This window comes from Leuciscus leuciscus (genome assembly GCF_965113295.1).
Source record: "Leuciscus leuciscus genome assembly, chromosome: 23".
Lineage (NCBI taxonomy): Eukaryota > Metazoa > Chordata > Actinopteri > Cypriniformes > Leuciscidae > Leuciscus > Leuciscus leuciscus.
The window spans coordinates 17,259,428-17,277,927 of NC_138747.1; the positions used below are offsets into that span (position 1 = coordinate 17,259,428).

The 18,500-nt window shown below is 37.7% G+C and overlaps 2 protein-coding genes across 6 annotated transcripts in view; both read right to left on the reverse strand.

The window, feature by feature from the left end:
- Nucleotides 1-6,622, reverse strand: part of LOC309488176 (uncharacterized protein) — a 146,435-nt gene extending 139,813 nt beyond the window's left edge. For both annotated transcript variants that reach the window (XM_082156257.1, XM_082156256.1), the window contains exon 1: nucleotides 6,477-6,622. In XM_082156257.1, the coding sequence (XP_082012383.1) occupies nucleotides 6,477-6,612 (136 nt within the window). In that variant the 5' untranslated portion in view covers nucleotides 6,613-6,622. The remainder of the gene's footprint in view (nucleotides 1-6,476) is intronic.
- A 1,721-nt stretch (nucleotides 6,623-8,343) lies between these two features.
- Nucleotides 8,344-18,500, reverse strand: part of naaladl2 (N-acetylated alpha-linked acidic dipeptidase like 2) — a 317,992-nt gene continuing 307,835 nt past the window's right edge. For all 4 annotated transcript variants that reach the window (XM_082156237.1, XM_082156236.1, XM_082156238.1 and 1 more), the window contains exon 14: nucleotides 8,344-11,973. In XM_082156237.1, coding sequence (XP_082012363.1) covers nucleotides 11,787-11,973 — 187 coding nt within the window. In that variant the 3' untranslated portion in view covers nucleotides 8,344-11,786. The remainder of the gene's footprint in view (nucleotides 11,974-18,500) is intronic.

The following is an 18,500-nucleotide window of genomic DNA, read 5'->3' on the forward strand; positions in this document are numbered from 1 at the left end:
ATTAGACAGAAACCAAGCTTAACATTCCTTGATGTCCGCAAATAAGCTGTTGAGTGGGCTGGTGATGGGGTGAGGGTTTATGAAACATTGTTTGGGTCTGAGAACCTCAGTACTATAGATAGTGAAGCAGTGATTGCAAAACAGAGTACAGATAAATTGTTCAAATAAATTGTTTGATTGACACTGGCTCCATGGTTTCCATGATAACTGAGAGTTTTTTTAAACAGCACATTGCAGGAAAGGATGTAGATGCATTGGGTGTGGGTGGCTGGTGTTAAAAGCAGCAAATGATATCGATATTCCATATGTGGGTTATCTAGAGCTAGATATTAATATCCTTGACCAAATTCTTCCAAAACAGTTGGTGGTGAAAGACACATTTGACACAGAGACAAGGGAGAGAAAGAAACTGGTTCCTGGATTAATCGGTATGAATGAAATTCAAAATTGTCATGACCTTTTAAAGCAACAATTTGGGTCTCAATATTCAAAAAGTTCTATGATGCAGCAATGTGAGGCTTATTTGAAACAGGCGTTGGAAATCTGTCAATTGTATGATACACAAAATCAGTCTTTTGTAAACCTGTTGGCCCAATGTCCAGTCAAGGTGCCAGCAGGTACTCTTCAATTGGTTTGTGCAACAAGTGGGTACACTAGACTCATGCAAAAGGAGTCTTTACTTTTAGAGCCTCTGATAGAGAGTGAGGGGAGTTTACCAGCAGACCTTTTAATTATAGGTTCAATAGTGTCCCCAGAAAAAGCACAATTGCTGGTCCCAATTATGAATGTGGGGACTACTGAGGTTATTTTGTACCCACATGTTCGACTAGAGTCTGTACATAGGGCTGAAGTGGTGGTCAGTGGAGGGGGTTTCGATATTCAGTTTACCCCAGTACAGGAAGAACAAAATTGTACGGTTTTTATTGAGCAAAGTAATGTGTCACAGTCAGGGGTAACAGCCGCTCAACAAGTTTGGACCCTTAATTGTCCTCTGTTGATTGTGGAACATGAAGGGAAGGCTAGGAGGTTATTGAATAAATATGCCTCTGTGTTTTTTGAAGGAAGTGGGGGGGGTATACTGATTTGATTGAACATCAGATCCCATTGGTAGATGATGCTCCAGTTTGTCAAAGGTATAGGAGGTTGCCCCCTACTCAATATGAGGAGGTTAAAGCTCATATTAAGTTACTTTTAGAGCAAAATGTAATAAGGGAAAGCTGCAGCCCATATTCGTCACCGATTGTGATTGTAAAGAAGAAGGATGGATCAATTCGGATGTGAGTGGATTATAGGCAGTTTAATGCTAAAACAAGAAAAGATTCATATCCACTGCCTAGAATTGAAGAATCTTTAGATGCGTTGAGTGGAGCGTGTTGGTTTTCCACCCTGGACCTGGCAAGCGGATAAAATCAAGTGGCAGTGGCAGAAAAGGATAAATAAAAGACTGCTTTTTGTACGCCATTTGGCCTGTTTGAATATAATTGTTTACCCTAAGGTTTGTCCAATGGGCCAAGTACTTTCCAACGTTTAATGGAACGTATATTCAGTGATGAAAGTTTTCAGTCAGTGCTCTTGTATTTGGATGATGTGATTGTGTTTTCGTCAACAGTGGAGCAACACCTGGAGAGATTGAAGAAAGTCCTGCAACAATTTCAACATCATGGTCTCAAAGTTAAGCACAGTAAATGCTGTTTTTTTTTCCAACAAGAGGTACGTTACTTGGGTCATGTAATTTCTAGTGAGGGGGTGGCGACAGACCCTGAGAAGATTCAAGCAGTGGCAGAATGGGCGAAACCTCAGACAGCAAAAGCGCTTAGATCTTTTGGGGGATTTGCAAGCTATTACAGACGTTTTATGCAAGGATTCGCCAGGATTGCAGCAGCACCACTACATCAGTTGGCTGCTGTTGGGGAAATACCAAAGGGTAAGCTTTCCAAACACTGAAAAGGAAATTAACATCTGCTCCTATGTTAGCTTATGCTGACTTTTCTAAGCCTTTTTTTCTTGAAATAGATGCCAGCCATACAGGACTCAGAGCGGTGCTCTCCCAGGACGCGGGAGGTAAGCGGAGGCCAGTGGCCTATGCTAGTAGAGGTCTGAGGGTGTCTGAACGTAATATGGATAATTACAGTACAATGAAGCTGGAGTTTATTGCCCTTAAATGGGCAGTGACAGAGAAATTTCAGGACTATTTAATTGGGAATAAGTTTACGGTGTCTACAGATAATAACCCACTGAGTCATTTGAAGACTGCCAAATTGAGGGCTCTGGAGCAGCGATGGGCTTCGCAGTTGGCCATGTTCGATTTTGAAATGTTGTACCGTCCTGGGAAGAAGAATGGAAATGCTGACGCTTTGTCCCGACAAAAGTCGGCAGGAGGACGACAGCTGGCCGTGTCAGAGGGAGTGACCCCCACATTTAATGGTGGTGGTGGACTGGAGGATGGAGACAATGGGAGTATTTTGCCACAATCTGTAACTACAGTGGATGTTATTTCTGTTTCCCCTGAGTTTCAGACACAAGATCTGCAAAGCTAGCAAGAACAGGATCCTGCTATTTCCCGGATCAAGTTTTATTGGAGTAAGGGGGAAGGGCCAGGTAAGAAAGAAAGAAAAGAGGAGTTAAAAGACACACTGGAGCTGTTAAGACAGTGGGATAAAGTGGAAGATCATGAAGGCATCTTTAATAGAGTCATTGCAGATGCTAGAGGGGACTGGGTAAAACAGCTTTTCTTACCTCAAGTCTTAAAGCAGAAAGTTCTTAGTCAGCTGCATGACCATCAAGGTCATCAGGGGATTGACCGAACGTTTAAGCTAGCACGTCAACGCTTTTATTGGCCCGGGATGTACCTGGATGTTCAGGAGTTCTGCAAACATTGTCTTCGATGTATTGTGTCTAAGGATGTTCAGCCTAAAGTAAAAACAGTGATGAACAGCATTCAATCATCTAAACCCTTGGCGGTTGTGGCATTGGATTTTACATTGCTGGAACGTTCCCAGAGTGGAAAAGAAAATGTGCTTATTATAACAGATGTGTTTTCTAAATTCACAGTAGCCGTACCTACAGATGATCAGAGGGCCATAACAGTGGCAAAGGTGCTGGTCAAGGAGTGAATTCATCGATATGGAGTTCCAGCCCGGATTCATTCTGACCAAGGACGGTGCTTTGAGGCTGAAGTTGTGCAGCAGTTGTGTAGAGTGTATGGCATACAGAAGAGCCGAACAACAGCATTTCACCCCCAAGGTAACGGGCAGTGTGAACATTTTAATCGAACTTTACATGATCTCCTCAGGGCTCTTACTCCTGAAAAGAAAATGAGATGGGATGAGTACTTGCATGAAGTATTGTTTGCATATAATACTACTGAAAATGCTACGACTGGATTTTCCCCATTCTTTTTAATGTATGGCAGGAGCCTTGATCTCCCAATTGACCATTTGTTGAGGAGTGGAAAAGTGGAAAAGAGAGGAGTAGGCATGGTGGAGACCTGGGTGATTGAACATCAGCACAAACTGCAACAGGCTTATAGGCTGACACGGAGACAGTTGCAGAGTATGGCCAAGCGGAAACAAGGACGACAAGGGGTGATCAAAGATGCCAGTTTGAATCCAGGGGATTTGATTTATCTGCGTAATTGCAGAGTGAGAGGAAGAAATAAAATCCAGGATATTTGGGAGGATTTGCCTCACTGTGTGTTGAAAAGATTGGACCCTGACAAGGCAGTGTGTAAGGTAGTTCCAGTGGATCAATCGCATCCACAAAAGAATGTGCATCGTTTGGAGCTACGTCGTTGTGGACCTCTGCAGAAGGAGCCTGTATGGTCAAGGGAGCATCAAGGGACAGACTCAAGTACAAGCATGGCACCGTCAGAGTCTGAGGAGGATTGGGAGGAGCTCTGGGTGGTAGTACCAGAGAACCAGTCTTCGGGGGTTGAAAGGGAAATGAGTGCAGAAGAGGTAGCTTTCAGCGATGACGAGAAAGCAATAACCGCTGGGACAGACTCTACTGTTCGACGCTCCCAGAGGGCTACAGCTGGCCAGCATAGTAATCCCTTTAGGGAGTCACGATCGGTGCAGGGTATGGAAGCTGCAGCAATCCCCACAGGGTTAAATGATGGCTTAAGATGGGGGCAATGGAGACAGTCTTAGATATTTTGCTGCAAGTGGTGCATGAATTAAAAAGAGTGATGAGAGGTGGTTAATGTTGTTTTTTAAAGATTTTGTTTTACGAAATGTACATAGTGAATCATCGGGACGATGATTTAATAAGTTGAGGGTGGATGTGGCATTGAGCTCTGGTTAAACGGGGTGGGGGGAGGAACTGTGCATATATTTGGGGGGACAAGCACGGACTAATTTAAGTGATGCACCAAATTCATGCGGTGAAGATGCCACACAAATACGGTGCTGAGAATGAATTGGGTGAGTAATATAGTAATGGTGTGTGCGCTTTCATTATTTACATGTGTGCAGGTTACGTGGCTTCATTCACAGTAAATGCTGCTCCACACACACTCAGTCTTAGTCAGTTTGACTGGGTTTTCAAAGACGCATATGGGAACGCATATGAAGTCGCGGTTTGTTTTTCATAGCAAAGTGTTGCACTTTTATCATTTGGAGGCGTCTCAGCAGCTCAGTTAAAAACTCTGCTGTGAGTTTGGGTTGAATAGCATTCACGCAACCTGTGAACGCAAGTTGCGCCATTTCACCAGATTTGTAACGTAAATTGTTAAAAAAATTTCACAATTTCACAATCACAATTTCTTTATATTCTTGTTCAAGAAATTTGAGTGGCTGTAGCATTTCTATTATCAATTTTTTTCAAAATATTAAAGATTAAGTGGACATTTGAGTTAAATGTTGGCCAGATTTGATCATGCTATATGCTGATTTCACGCAGCCGCCATTTTGAAATCGAAAGTGAGGCTCCGGTGGGAAGAACCCCGGAAGTAAAGATAAACAACAATGCCTTGGACTACCAACCTGAAGCTGCTGCCGCGATTTACACTATTGGATGTTAATATCCAATATAGGATATGTATATAGTTATATGTTATATGTATATAGTCCTGCTTCTTTTTTTACTTTCTGAATTATATATATATAAAAAAAAAATTCTTTATAAATGAATTTCACTGTATATAGTCTAAAGTATGAAAGAAATGTATGTACAGTTCTAGAATAACTAATTTTATACATAAAACACAACAATACGCCATCGCATTCACGACTCTCCTGTGATTTAAGGAGACACTTCCGGTTTTCTCCCCACCGGAGCCTCGCTTTCGATTTCAAAATAACGGCTGCGTGAAATCAGTATTAAGTGTAACAACAACAACAATCACCAAGCCGTTGGCGCCCTCTGCAGGCATTTGTTATAATATGTAAAGTACATAAGTTGATTATGTTAATGTACAGGATATTCAATAACACCATATGATTACTTGCTTTTGATACTTTATTTGAACCAATTATTATTGCCTCATTGTTTGTGTATTTTAAGTCATTTTAAAGGGTATTGTTCACTTCACTTATGTCTATTTTTCTTACCACAAAAAAAACTGATTTCTCAATAAATCGTCAAAATAATCGACCAATTACTTGATTACCAAAAAAAATCGTTAGTGACAGCCCTATACATTTCACAAATAAATAGCCTACAAAGAAACATTGAATAGCATGTTTTTTTTTATTTTATTTTTTTTATACAAAGACTGAAATAGTATTTTCTTGTAAAACGTGTTACAATAATACTTTATTTATTTATTTATTTTTACAACTTTTTATTTTCTATTTTTGTATTTATTTATTTTTACAGCGAACGATTCATTCTTTTGAGTCGATTCTTTAAAATTATTCTTTAAAACTCGGACGAGATAGTTCACAAAACTGATCTGAATTTGTTCACGAAAATGATCCAGAATGATCCAGTTCTTGAGTTCAACACAGACTCACTGATCCGTTCGCGGTTTCTCCTTTTCTGTTCTATGGAAGGAACAAAGTCACACGAGTGACTACAACAAAGGTGAGTGAATGATGACAGAAATGTCATTTTGGATGAAGTAGGCTACTCAAATGTCTCAATGATTGGATTTAATAAATCCAATAAGATGCTTGACATATTCGTTTAACTTACACTGTGACAACAACAAACAAATTCACAAATGCATTGAGATAACACTGAAGAAGATCAAATAATAACTCCTCTGCAATTAAACAACTAGAAAACATGCTTCTCCCATGCAATATGTGTGTGATGTGCACGTGAACGGAGCGTTCAGCAGAGGAGAATGACGTCATACTGTTACTGTATCTCTGATCTAGACCTGAAGGCAAATCAGGAGTGTTATAAAGATAAAACGTGCTCTGTACATGATGTAAAATGGTGTTAAACGTTCAATCCAATGATATAGTGCGGGGTGGATATTTTAGACCTCTGCGTTGCTATCACACATCGATCTCTCCCCAAATACTCACAGCACTGCAGATAAATTAGACTCAGTTTCCATGGTCTAGCATGGTTTTTCCTTGCGCTTTTGAAAGATACTGGTGTCTCAGTGTTTACTGAGATCTCCTCTGCAGCTGTCGCCATCACTGCATTTATATATTCCATCTCTCGCGTGCATTCCTACTGGAAGCGCGTGATGCTGCGCGTGCGCGTCGACTTCAACCCTGTATTACAATACTGTAATGTTAAGGAAAAAGAAGAATAACAGAAAAGTGAAATTAAAATAAAACGCAAACATTGGTGAAATCTTTTAAATTAAATTGTTTTGAAACATTTCTTTATGCAGTTGCTGTGGAATAACTTTAATGAATAATTGCTTATTAAAAATAATAATAATAATAATTATTCATTTAAAACTATACATAATATATACAATATGCCAATGCACATTGAATATAGAAATGGTGTGATACTGTATGTCATGATTTACTGCAGATATAACAATTAATACATGTATTTCGGCACTTAAATGTAGTCCCACAATAAATGTCTATTCACATTTATTAACAGACGTTAAAAAAAAATATCCTACTTTAGGAGAGTTTCATATTAGTAATTGAGAGTGGCATTCCTGAAAGTCATCATAAAGTGTTTAAAAACTTTTGTGTACATGAGCTACATCTATATTCCATGAGCATGCTTTCATCTTTATTTCATTGATTTCTCTTGATAATAAACTTTACCCTTTTATCAGAGCAATTAGAATGTTAAATCAAAGAGCTTTACAAGTCAGCATTAGTTTTTTAATACTCTCCCCAAAGAGTTTTTAGGGAAGGCGGTGACCTTTTCCCTTTTCTGTTTATGACTGCAATGATTAAAGACATTTATAACAAAAGAGATTAGAATAACTCTCTCCAGGATTGTCAAATAACAACTAGTGATTATTATTATATGCGCATGAAACAAATATAATGGAATAACAGAGCAGCTGCATGGAAATAAGTCAGTCTTTATCTAAATAATCATACCTAAATGGCTTGAAGCCAGCATGTCAAAACAGATATTACAAGACAGATTTTATCATTAAGAGGGTGTCAGAAGCTTATTAAGGCAATTTTAAGACTTGTTCCTAATAGGAAACAAATGAACTCTTGAGGAAAATGAAGGAGATTGCTTTAGCCTAAACACTTATGAAGACAGCATATGTGTGGGGTCATTATTACTTATGTTAAAGTGCCCCTATGATACTATTATAAAGTTTTCTTAATTTTGGCTCTTATATGGGGCCCTATTTTAACGATCTAAGCGTATGGTCTAAAGCGCACGGCGCAAGTGCACTTAGGGTGTTTCTCAATCCACTTTTGCTAGTTTAACGATGTGAAAAATGGACGGCGCACCTGGCGCATGGTCTAAAAGGGTTATTTCTATTCTCTTAATGAGTAATGGGTTTGCTTTTGGCGTAATGTGCAATAAACCAATCAGAGTCTCATCTCCCATTTCTTTTAAAAGCCAGTTGCGCTCGCGCCATGGCGGATTCGCTATTTACATGGCGGAATTTGCAAGCTGAGAAACTGAGCGCTTCTCCAGAGAGGAAACGGATCTGCTTGTGCACGAGGTTAAAATGCGCAAGCAGACCTTCTACGGGACAAGCCGGATTCCACCATATACAATCTTTTACATTGTAATCCTTTTATATTTAATATTTGACATGTTTCTGTGCTCCTGCAAGTCCGTGTGTGTGTGTGATAAACAGAGTATCCATCTATCCACAGCTGCCATCAGAATCACATTACTCATTACTAGATATATACTTGACAGAAAAATGCAGCTTATCATTCTCAAGGTAGTGAAATAGTCTGAGTGAGAAATGAAAAGAGATTGATGATCAAATAGATGTTATTTCAGCACTGGTATTTATTGCCTTAGGATCAGTGGCATACAAATTAAGCAGAAAAAAATAACATGCATTTGAAATCCTCTGTACCCTTTATTACAGTTAAGTGCATTTTGAATATCGCATTATATATCGCTCCTCATTTAAAATATTCTTTTCTCCAACATACCGTGAATTGAATAAAACCTTCCACCCATTTAAACAGCGAGAGCGTGTTCACATTGTCCATCCATTAGGTGCTTTCTGACCCATGTGGGTCCACAAGACATCAAACTAAAGACAACACAATTATATTTAATGCCCCACTGGGTATAAAAAGTCTGGATTCAACCTCTGTAGTCCTTTGAGACAAAACATAAATGTCATTTAGTGTAGGACATTGAATGCACTAAAATGTCATTTAGTACGTGTCATCAAGCACACTCGCATGAATTATGTTCAAAAGTGTCGTTCTCCAAAATGGGTGTTCTCAAGCTTTTGACATCCCATATACAAGAATGATTTAACATGCACTGCATTTACAATAGTACTCATTTCAGTATAAAGTGATGCCAAACATGGAAAAATACTGGGAAAAACTGTTTACAGATCTACACTACATGGGTGTTTATTACACGGCTCTCTGGAATACTCGATTCTGATTGGCATCAGCTGTCAGATATTTCCTTTCACCTATAGCAACGCTGTATGAATATTAGTCCACCCATCCCAGTAAAGGTGTGGTAACATTTATCGTCGCTCAGCAAATTTTAATGTGAAAAATTCTGCCATTTCAATAAGAAACAATGCGATCGGGAATTTTGTGTAAAAGCGATCCCCATAAAAATTTTGCAATGGATTCAGTTGGTCATGCAAATTTGTCACAATTTTTGTGTTAGTGGTGCTTCATTCATCTTCTCTATTGAAATAATGATAGATTAGTTTTGCCTTAGAAAATATCTATAATTTTACCATAACTGTAATAAGCAAAAAAAATTAATAAAAAAATAAAGGGTTTGTGGCAAATCCACATGACCACCTTGAACCTCCTGTGAAATCTGGGTGGGGATATATTTCATCCTCATGCAAAATCGCATGGATTCCAATTGAAATGAATGGATTTCAGAAATTGGCGAACAATGGTAAAAGTTATTGCACCTTAAACCAGCGACACTTTCATGCAAACAAAACTTGCGCCATCTTCTGTCTTAGTTTTCAGTTGTAGTGAAAATTACATCATTACATTAATATTATTAATAATTAACGAACATCTATTTATATATTTGCAGAGTAGCCGTGTAATATGGGAAACAACGTATAGTCGGCCAGTCGTTTTCGCAAAACAAACCCCTTCCTCTCCACATAGGGGTCCTGATGGCCCTATTGGGGTTTATTTAGTGACAACTGCTGGTTGATTTTACATAGCCCCTTTTATATGTGTGCTTGTATGCAGTTAGTGTTTCGGTTGTGAGATTTCACTGAGAAACAACAGTATGTGCAATTTCAGTGTCTGACATTCGATAAGAACGAATCGCCTACTATTCTAAATCTAAATAAGTCTAACTTCTTTATTCTAATCTAAATAAAAACATGCAACTTGCAGCTGCAGTTTGAAAAGATTTCACATGATATAAAATTCATACAAATGCTCCACAATACAAACGGTTGCAATTCAAGACATAACTGAACCTGAAAATTCTCTTGGGCCAACAAAAAATAAGAGCCAGATTAAATTATCAGTATTTACATAGATAATAAAATAAATAAATAAAAGAGCACACAGGAAGGTTAACAGTTTAAGAGTTCATTTTAGTGCAATGCAAATGAGCTGGACTCTTCTGGGTTGTTTAGTGTAGTAATCCAGCAGTAGAGGAGTCCACAGAATTTATCCATGTGCAAATGCAGTATCTGTTTAAAAGGATTGTCATAATAACTAAGGAAATGCTAACTCTGTTAAATGCAGAAATGATGCACAGTTTTAAATGGCTGCTCTCTAAAAATATGTTCCAGGGGCTTACTAAACAGATTAGAAACAATAAAAAAGCAGAAAGAAAATCATTTTAACTTTACAAACCTTTCAAATAATACCTCCACAACTTAAAAGTTATAAATAAGCACAACCACAGTACAAAATATTTTGGTAAATGTTTGGTATTTAAATCTCTGAGTGCAAATTGCTGCTCTAAAAGCATGTATGACTCATTTAAAGGCACATAAATAAATTAAAGCTGGGTCAAACTAGATTCCCTGAATTTTGTATTTCTAATTGAGCTGTTTTTCATACTTAAAAGGCAAGTGAAGTATCTAAAGTAAAAGGGAAGTCATTAGTTGCTCACAAAACTCTTATTTCTCTCCAAAATAGTTACTAGAGGAACAACATTAGTGCAAATGCTGACAACAAATACACTGGCCGCCAGAATAAAAAAAAGACGTTAACATGATATTACCATGACCCCACACACTCCATTATGACAACATTCAGTACACCTGCACTGTTTGTCTAGCTTATATATTCACCATCCTGGCTCCTCATTAGTGGAAAATCAACCAATCAGACTCATTTCACACCTCTTGAAGACTTGTCTCTGTTTTGCCTTGGATTTATGGACTTTAAACTTGCATTCTAACCCCATGACTGACTTTCATTCGCAAAATTATTAGTATGTTTCTAATTATACCACTACTTTATTGCCAAAGAGTTTCAGTTAATCATTACCCTGAATTCTTGCTTCGTCGACTTGACCTGTCTTAGTTCAACTTTAATTGTTTAAAAAAAAAAAAAAAGTACACACATTATTGAAACAAATATTTTGTTCCATTACTATTTTTCTAGATTCTGAAACAAACGCCCCTGAGAGACTCACAGTAGCACACGCCGCTGCTGCTTCCTTCCTTTTTACTATCAGTAAGTTTTGCATCATCAAGTCCGACTCCATGTTGATTGTGGATCACACCACTTCCCAAGGTCGTTGCTTCCCATCTGTAAAATGGTGGGCTAGACTAGCAAATAAAATATATTCTAAAATATTTTGAAACATGTTTCAAACATCAAGTTGTTTCAATAAAAAACCCTGTTTTGAGTCCTGACTTCCAGTCGTCCTCTGGGGTTTATGTGACTGGAAACGTTGGTGATAAACCTGCTGGTGTTTTTTTTTCTCAGAACAAAAAGCCTCGACCCCGCGAGTTATAGAGTTTAGCTCCCTGACTCTTTTCTCATTAATCTTCCTAGCCTGATGTTAGAAACCACAAAGGCTGAACCATTTTTTTTTATGTTATTAGAGGAACAAAAACAATAACTTAGTAATGGCCTGAAGAAATTCTTCTGGTGAACATTAGGTAAATAGTGCACTTCATAATGAAATCCCCTAGTTCTCAAAGTGTCTTCAGATCCCTCTGAAACGTGTGTTGGTCAGAGGATCCCAGGGTTTGCGTCATATTCCGACACCATGCGATCTCTTTCCAGATGTCATTGTGGATTTTCATTTGCATTCTCAAAAAGGTCGAGTCCACTTTGTATGAGTTTCTCAGCTGAACTGATGGCGCTGGACACCAGAGTAAGGGACTGGTTGACGCTGTTGTGCCAGGGAACCTCCAGGGCGTCCTTCAGGATAGAGAAGCGTGGAGTTTGTCTGCTCAAGCAATACAGAATGTTCCTGAGAGAGAGAGAGAGAGAGAGAGCAGGGTTTTTCAAAGTGTTTAAACAAACTTTTAACATCCACAAATGGTTCACATACCTATTTCTCCTAATGTGAGTGGATGGCTCTTGGTGAGAGGCATTTATACAGAATACTTGTCTCTTAAGCCCTAAGTATACTTCGGTTTTTACGCGTACGCGAGAGTGCGAACAGTGCGCGTGATGCAAATTTCGTCACCAGAATAGTATGCGCGTTCTGTACGAGCACTGCCCGATTTTCTCTAACCTCGCTTACTTTGTACGCACAGGTTGCACGCGCATTAAATTTGTTTTGCACTAGTCCATTGTTCCACAAGGTGGCAACACTGGCCCTGGTCCGTTTTTTCAAAGTTGAAACTAAAAATCAAGCTCAGCGTTAGTTCTGGCAGGTCACGTCAGTCAAGCTCGCATCAGCTGACTCTCAGCTGATCCACGTCTACCTATAGGAATACAATGCCTATCACAGCATCCCATATATATAAGGTCCATTCAGTATTGTCAGCAGATTTATCACATTGATTACCCTCCTCCATCCCCAGCTCCTCCTCTCGTCCAGTCAGGACTTGGCCTTCTGATATTCCTCTTCAAATCAGACTAATTTTTCTTGAATTATGTTGTACATAAATCATTGAACATTAATAATATCTGCAACACATTTATGTTGATTCTGTTCTGTTTACCCTAAGGGTTTTCTCTTTTCTCCCTGCTCTTATGCATGCCAAGCTGGATAGGCAGGAAGGTCTTGCCTGCACTGAAAACACTGAAAGTCACTAAACGAAATTTAATTTATACGAGTACATTTAACTTATTTAAAAAGAAAAGTTAATTTAACTTAATAAAAAATTTGATATTAACTAAAAAACTGCAATGCATTAAGCAGAACTTAAACCGAATAAGTTATGAATAACCTATTTGTTATTTTAGCTCTAAATTAATGGAATGAACTTAAAATATTCAAGTTACATATACTCAAAATGATTGACTAAACCAACATTATGAGTGAATATGACTCAATATATATAAGTTCAAAATACTCATATGTATTTGTTTTTAAACTTAAATGGCTTGAAGCAATCAGTTTGAGTTGAGTTAACTTATTGGGTTTTACAGTGTAGAACCGAAACATAACATCAATCCAAACTGTATGCTGATTGTCAATCATCTCTGATGATAATGATCTTGACAGAACTAAACTGACGGAACAACAACAGCAAAGCACCGGAGACTGCAACAACAACGACAGACGCCCACATTAACAAGCACTTGTGTGAGGGGGGTTATGAGATAGCCGTAACTTTAGTTTAAAAGAATACAAAGACATTTGTATCGGTCATAACTTCTGGATAAAAATATCACAAACAAACTGAACAAAAATGAAACTTTCCATAGCACGTGTCGACCGCCTGCGTTCGTTCGTGCATGCTATCAACTGGAGTAGGCCTATATTTTGAAATGATATGTTGGGCTTTAACTGACCTCTTCAAATGGAACACAAAGTTATAATACAAATGATTGAAATTCAAATGGCATTATTAATAAAATGAATAAAAAATAATACATTAAAATAAAGCAAAATAATAATAGTTAGAATACAAAATGAAATAAATAAAAAATCGAATTCAAATAAAACAAAAATAAAAAAGTAAATAAATTAAAATAACAATATTAATAATATTAACTATAAATACAATTATTAGTAAATTATTATAAATACTGATAATAATAAAAAAATAATAATACAAAATTAATTGAATTGAAATAAAACAAAAATGATTTAGTCTATGCTTCAAAAATCACAATGTGCATGTTAAAAATGCTCAAACATTATGAATTATTGAATCATGAGTTATATATCTGCACAAAATTACTTTGCTATTTGTGCTCTTTATTTATTTACAACAGATCTCTGAGGGTCGGTAAACCCGTTTAAAAAATGCTGCTTTCAGGAAGCTCTTCTGAGGATGAGGATGAGGATGAGGATGTACCTACGAGCACATGTTCAGATATAACAGAGAGCATATATACATCACAAAATCAATACCAATGTGTCTTATAACAACCTTGGAGTAACCGCACATGTTTTCAACTGTAATCTGCAGAGAAATCACCTGAACTCCTGCATGACAATCATCACGATCAACAGACTTTGGGCCATTTTCTTCACGGTTCAGGGTCACACATTGATTTCTGTTTTTGGAGTGTTTTAACCGGCTTTACACATCTAACCTTAATAAACGAAGCAATTCTTTATCTGTAAACAGGTCAGCTAAAGTCGGGAATGAGTCGATGACCTTCAGAGACCAAAGCTTATATGGAATCCTTATCATGAAGTCTATCTTGCTAACTGAAAGGTAGAAATCGCATGAGAACAGAGCTCGTTCTCCTTTCACCAAGTGATACATTTAGAGCTGCAAGAAATATGTTAGCTTATTGTTTGTTATCATTTTAGCAGAATTATGAAGCTTTAAAAAGACAGTACAGTGAAAGGCCTTGGAGCCTTTCATCTGTGTGATATATTTAAAGTGAAAGACTGAAATGTCCAAATCTCAAACACTTTCTCTTTCTTCCCAAAGGAAATGGTTATCCTTTTTTTGTTTGGCCTGCGAGTCATATCACTCGGAAAGTGACTCTCCATCATTCTTATAAGAATGTTCTGGGTTCAATACAAGTTCAACTCAGCATTTGTTGAAAGTTGATTACCAAATTACATTTTGAATACCTCACTCACTCACTCACTCACTCACTCACTCACTCACTCACTCATAGTATACAGATGTACATAAGTCCTACTTAAAGGGATACTTCACTGCTGTTAAAATGGGCTTTCAATAAAACTTTGGCTGCCTAGAAAGTAGAAAGGCGTTTATTTATTTATTTATTTATTTATTCAGTGCTACCTGACTAGAGAAAACAAAGAAAATGGCTGTTGTCTTCCCTTTGGCTAAATAGGTAGGAAAACTTTAATACACATAATGCACAATGCATTTTGCTGTCCAAAGCCACTCCCAGTATGCTATGGATACGCTTGACCGGTGTCATCTACCGCCTTGCTTTAGCAGGAAATACTGCTTAGCTAACTTTTAGTCATGATGCCGTCGACTTGTATTGTTTGCGGGAGCAAGTGTTCAAAGAGTAAATGTTTAGAGGGAGTGAGTTATTTTCAGTTTCCAGTAAACGATCTTGCGCATTGTAGGCCGAGGCTAAAGGCGGCAAAGAATCATAAATATGGAGAGAATGACGAGATGGAAAATATGAAAAAAAAACGTTTTTGTTTTTTACCCCTTTGCTTGTCCTAATGTGAATTTCTCTGTCTATGTAAAACAGAGAACGAGTAAACATTGTTAATTTACATATACTACCGACATTGTATCAATACAAAGCGAGTAGAAAATAGGTGAAGTTACACTTTAAAGAGGCTACATGCGATTTTCTGAAATTTAAACTCGCGACTGACACCTGTGGCCAAAAAACGGAACTGCTCTTCCTTTCTGCTCGCTCTCGTACGTGCACACTTCACAAGTCATCCGCTGCAAAGAAGTCAACATTATGTTTACAGAGGTAAGAACAGTCAAATACATATATTGTTTGAGAAACTAAGTTTGTTTGCTGACTAGCGGTGGTGGCAGAGTGATCTGAAACGTTTAACATGAACGCGCTTGACGTCACATCCGCGCGAAAAATCCGACCCGACAGAAAATAGGAAAAATAGGATACAGGCTTATAGGTGCACCCACTGTGAGCTGACAAGGTGTCAGTATGCTCATCAGGAGATGTTTGAGTCATAAATGGTCAAATAAAAAGGCTATTGTTACGTTTATTTGGGGGAAAAAGTTGCATGTAGCCTCTTTAAAGTGGGTTAAAAATAACTTTTTATTGCATTGAAAATTTTTGGTAACTTTTGATAATTTGTCTTTTGCTATTTTAGATGGTGATGATGGATTTGTTAATATTGCAAAACACTTAATCGAATGTATCATTTTACACAGACTTACGTCTCGTCTAATCATGATTAAGCAATCAGTAATTGAGTCGTGTCTATGATGAGAAGCTACACCTGGGAACTTTGTGTGGTAGTAATATTTAAGAAGGCAAACGTCTGCTTTGTATGTGCTGTGTTGCATACTTCATTTCACAAGGGACTACTGTTTTATGTAAACAGCTGCAAGTTACATTTCCTCCCTCCTTTGTTCCATCCATCCAAGTTGCCGGGTTTACAGGTTTTATGACTTTACGTTGTAATGGCAATGAAGTTAAAACACTTTTACCAAAAGCACGACTTCCACAATCCTGATCTTTAGATGCAACAAAAGACTTGTTAAACTAATGGTCCACACTATTTAGTTGTGCAGGTTGTTAAATTATGTTCAAGTCTGGTCCTTTTTTACGATTTAAGTCATATCCTTTTTACACCAACTGTTGCTGGAGGTATTTTTATAGATCTCTCAACGGAATCTTTGATATTGATCTGGGGTCCCTGGTAACACCACCTACTTTGTTTTTAATGGAGAAAGAGTTCTCCAAAAAATTGAGTTTAGCGTACACAGCAGAGTCCCCCGCATGGGTCCAGATATCATCTATTATAACCTTTATTTTACCAGGAAGAAGCACATTTAGATTAAGAATCTCTTTTACAAGAGCGTCCTGGCCAAGACTGACAGACACAGTTCGTTTGAGTTTAACAGATAACATACATCAATACATACACATATACACACACACACAAGAAAATCCAATCAAATTTCAATATCAATACATAACTAGTTAAAACATCTACAGCCCGATGTTTCATTCTCCAAATCGTTTAAAACGACTTTAAAAATGTCCAATGAAACCAGCTCCCTAAATTTCAACGTATGTTGCAAATTATTCCAGGCAGAGGGAGCAGCAAATTTAAATGCCTTTTTCCCCAATTCAGTACGTACCACTGGAACAGACAGTAAGAATAATTCCTGGGACCGTAGGCTATAGCTACAAACATACTTTTTACAGATGTAGTTATAAAGATATGAAGGAAGTAGACCCAGGATAGATTTATAAATAAAAACATGCCAGTGTTTTTGTCTTCGGATGGACAAAGCAGACCATCCAACCCGAGCATACAACACACAATGATGAGTGAGGGGTTTTAAGATTTGTTATGAACCTCAGTGCACCATGATAAACAGTGTCTATGTCATGATTCCTGTCTTGTGTTCCCCTTGTCTTGTGTGCACTTTTGTCATTTCCTGTTCTGTGCCATGTTTTGTAGTCCTTTGTAGTTTTTCTTGTTTATTAGTCTCCCCAGGTGTTTCTGATTAACCACACCCCCTTGTTATCTTGTTTAGCTTGTTTGCCTGTGTATTTAAACCTCTGTGCTTCAGTTGTTGTTGGTGGTTCGGTCGTTGTAGCTTGTAGCTGTTTCCTATTTCATGTTCCTGTCCTGAGTTCCGTTGTTTGCCCTGGATTACATGTTTGTTTTATTAAAGTAGTGCTTGCATGTGGATTCTCTCTCCGCTTCGTTCCTGCCTCAACGTTACAGTCTAAAGCATGTAAACACTGTGAATATATATATATAACATCACCATAGTCCAGTACAGACATAAAAGTGGCTGCAACAAGCCTCTTTTTTTGCCTCAAAGGAAAGACAGGATTTGATTCTGAAGTAAACACCCAATTTCACTTTCAATCTTTTCACAAGTTACTGAACATGAGAGCCAAAGGAGAGAGACACAAACAATTAAAATTCATCAATTAAAATCCCAAGATACCTATACTGAGACACAAACTCAATCTCCGGACCTTGGGATGTAGTAATAGGCAGAAGATTATGAGGGATTGATTTTGATTTAGAAAACAACATGCATTTTGTTTTATCAGCATTTAAAACTAGTAAATAGGAGTGAACCAGAGATAAAACCTTCTGCCTGTACACATTGAGTTCTGTTTGAGAGATAGTTATTAAACCAACAAATAGTGTGTTTAGATAATCCAATACTGACAAGTCGTTGTATCAGTAAGGTATGATCAACAGTATCTGTTCAATGTCTACCGAATATTGGCATTTGTTTTATCTGCAGGAACAAACCCTCCAGAGTGTTTGAGGGTGCTATTCTTCCTCTTTCAGCCAAATGAGGCCAAACTCTTACCTGATGCCTGACTGTTGGAGGAACAGTTACATTTGACAAGCACGTTCAATAATGACACAACAAAAAATAGGCAAAAGGATTAATTTTTCTTGATTTACTTACTCTTATGACAATTTAAACCCATATGATTTTATTTGTAGCATTTGTGACATAAAGTGAAGACACATCCGTGAAGTTCTAAAAAGCGGCAAAAATACAATAACTACACCCCATACAACCTGTGTGCTAGACTCCATGTATCCTGAGGAAACAACTAAAACGTTGGCCATAGCAATCAAATATAATTTGAATATGTGCATATTCCAATTCCATGTCATGATTGGTTATGAAACACACGAGAGCCAGCGGAATTTGACATTTATGTTGTGAAAAGTATGGCATA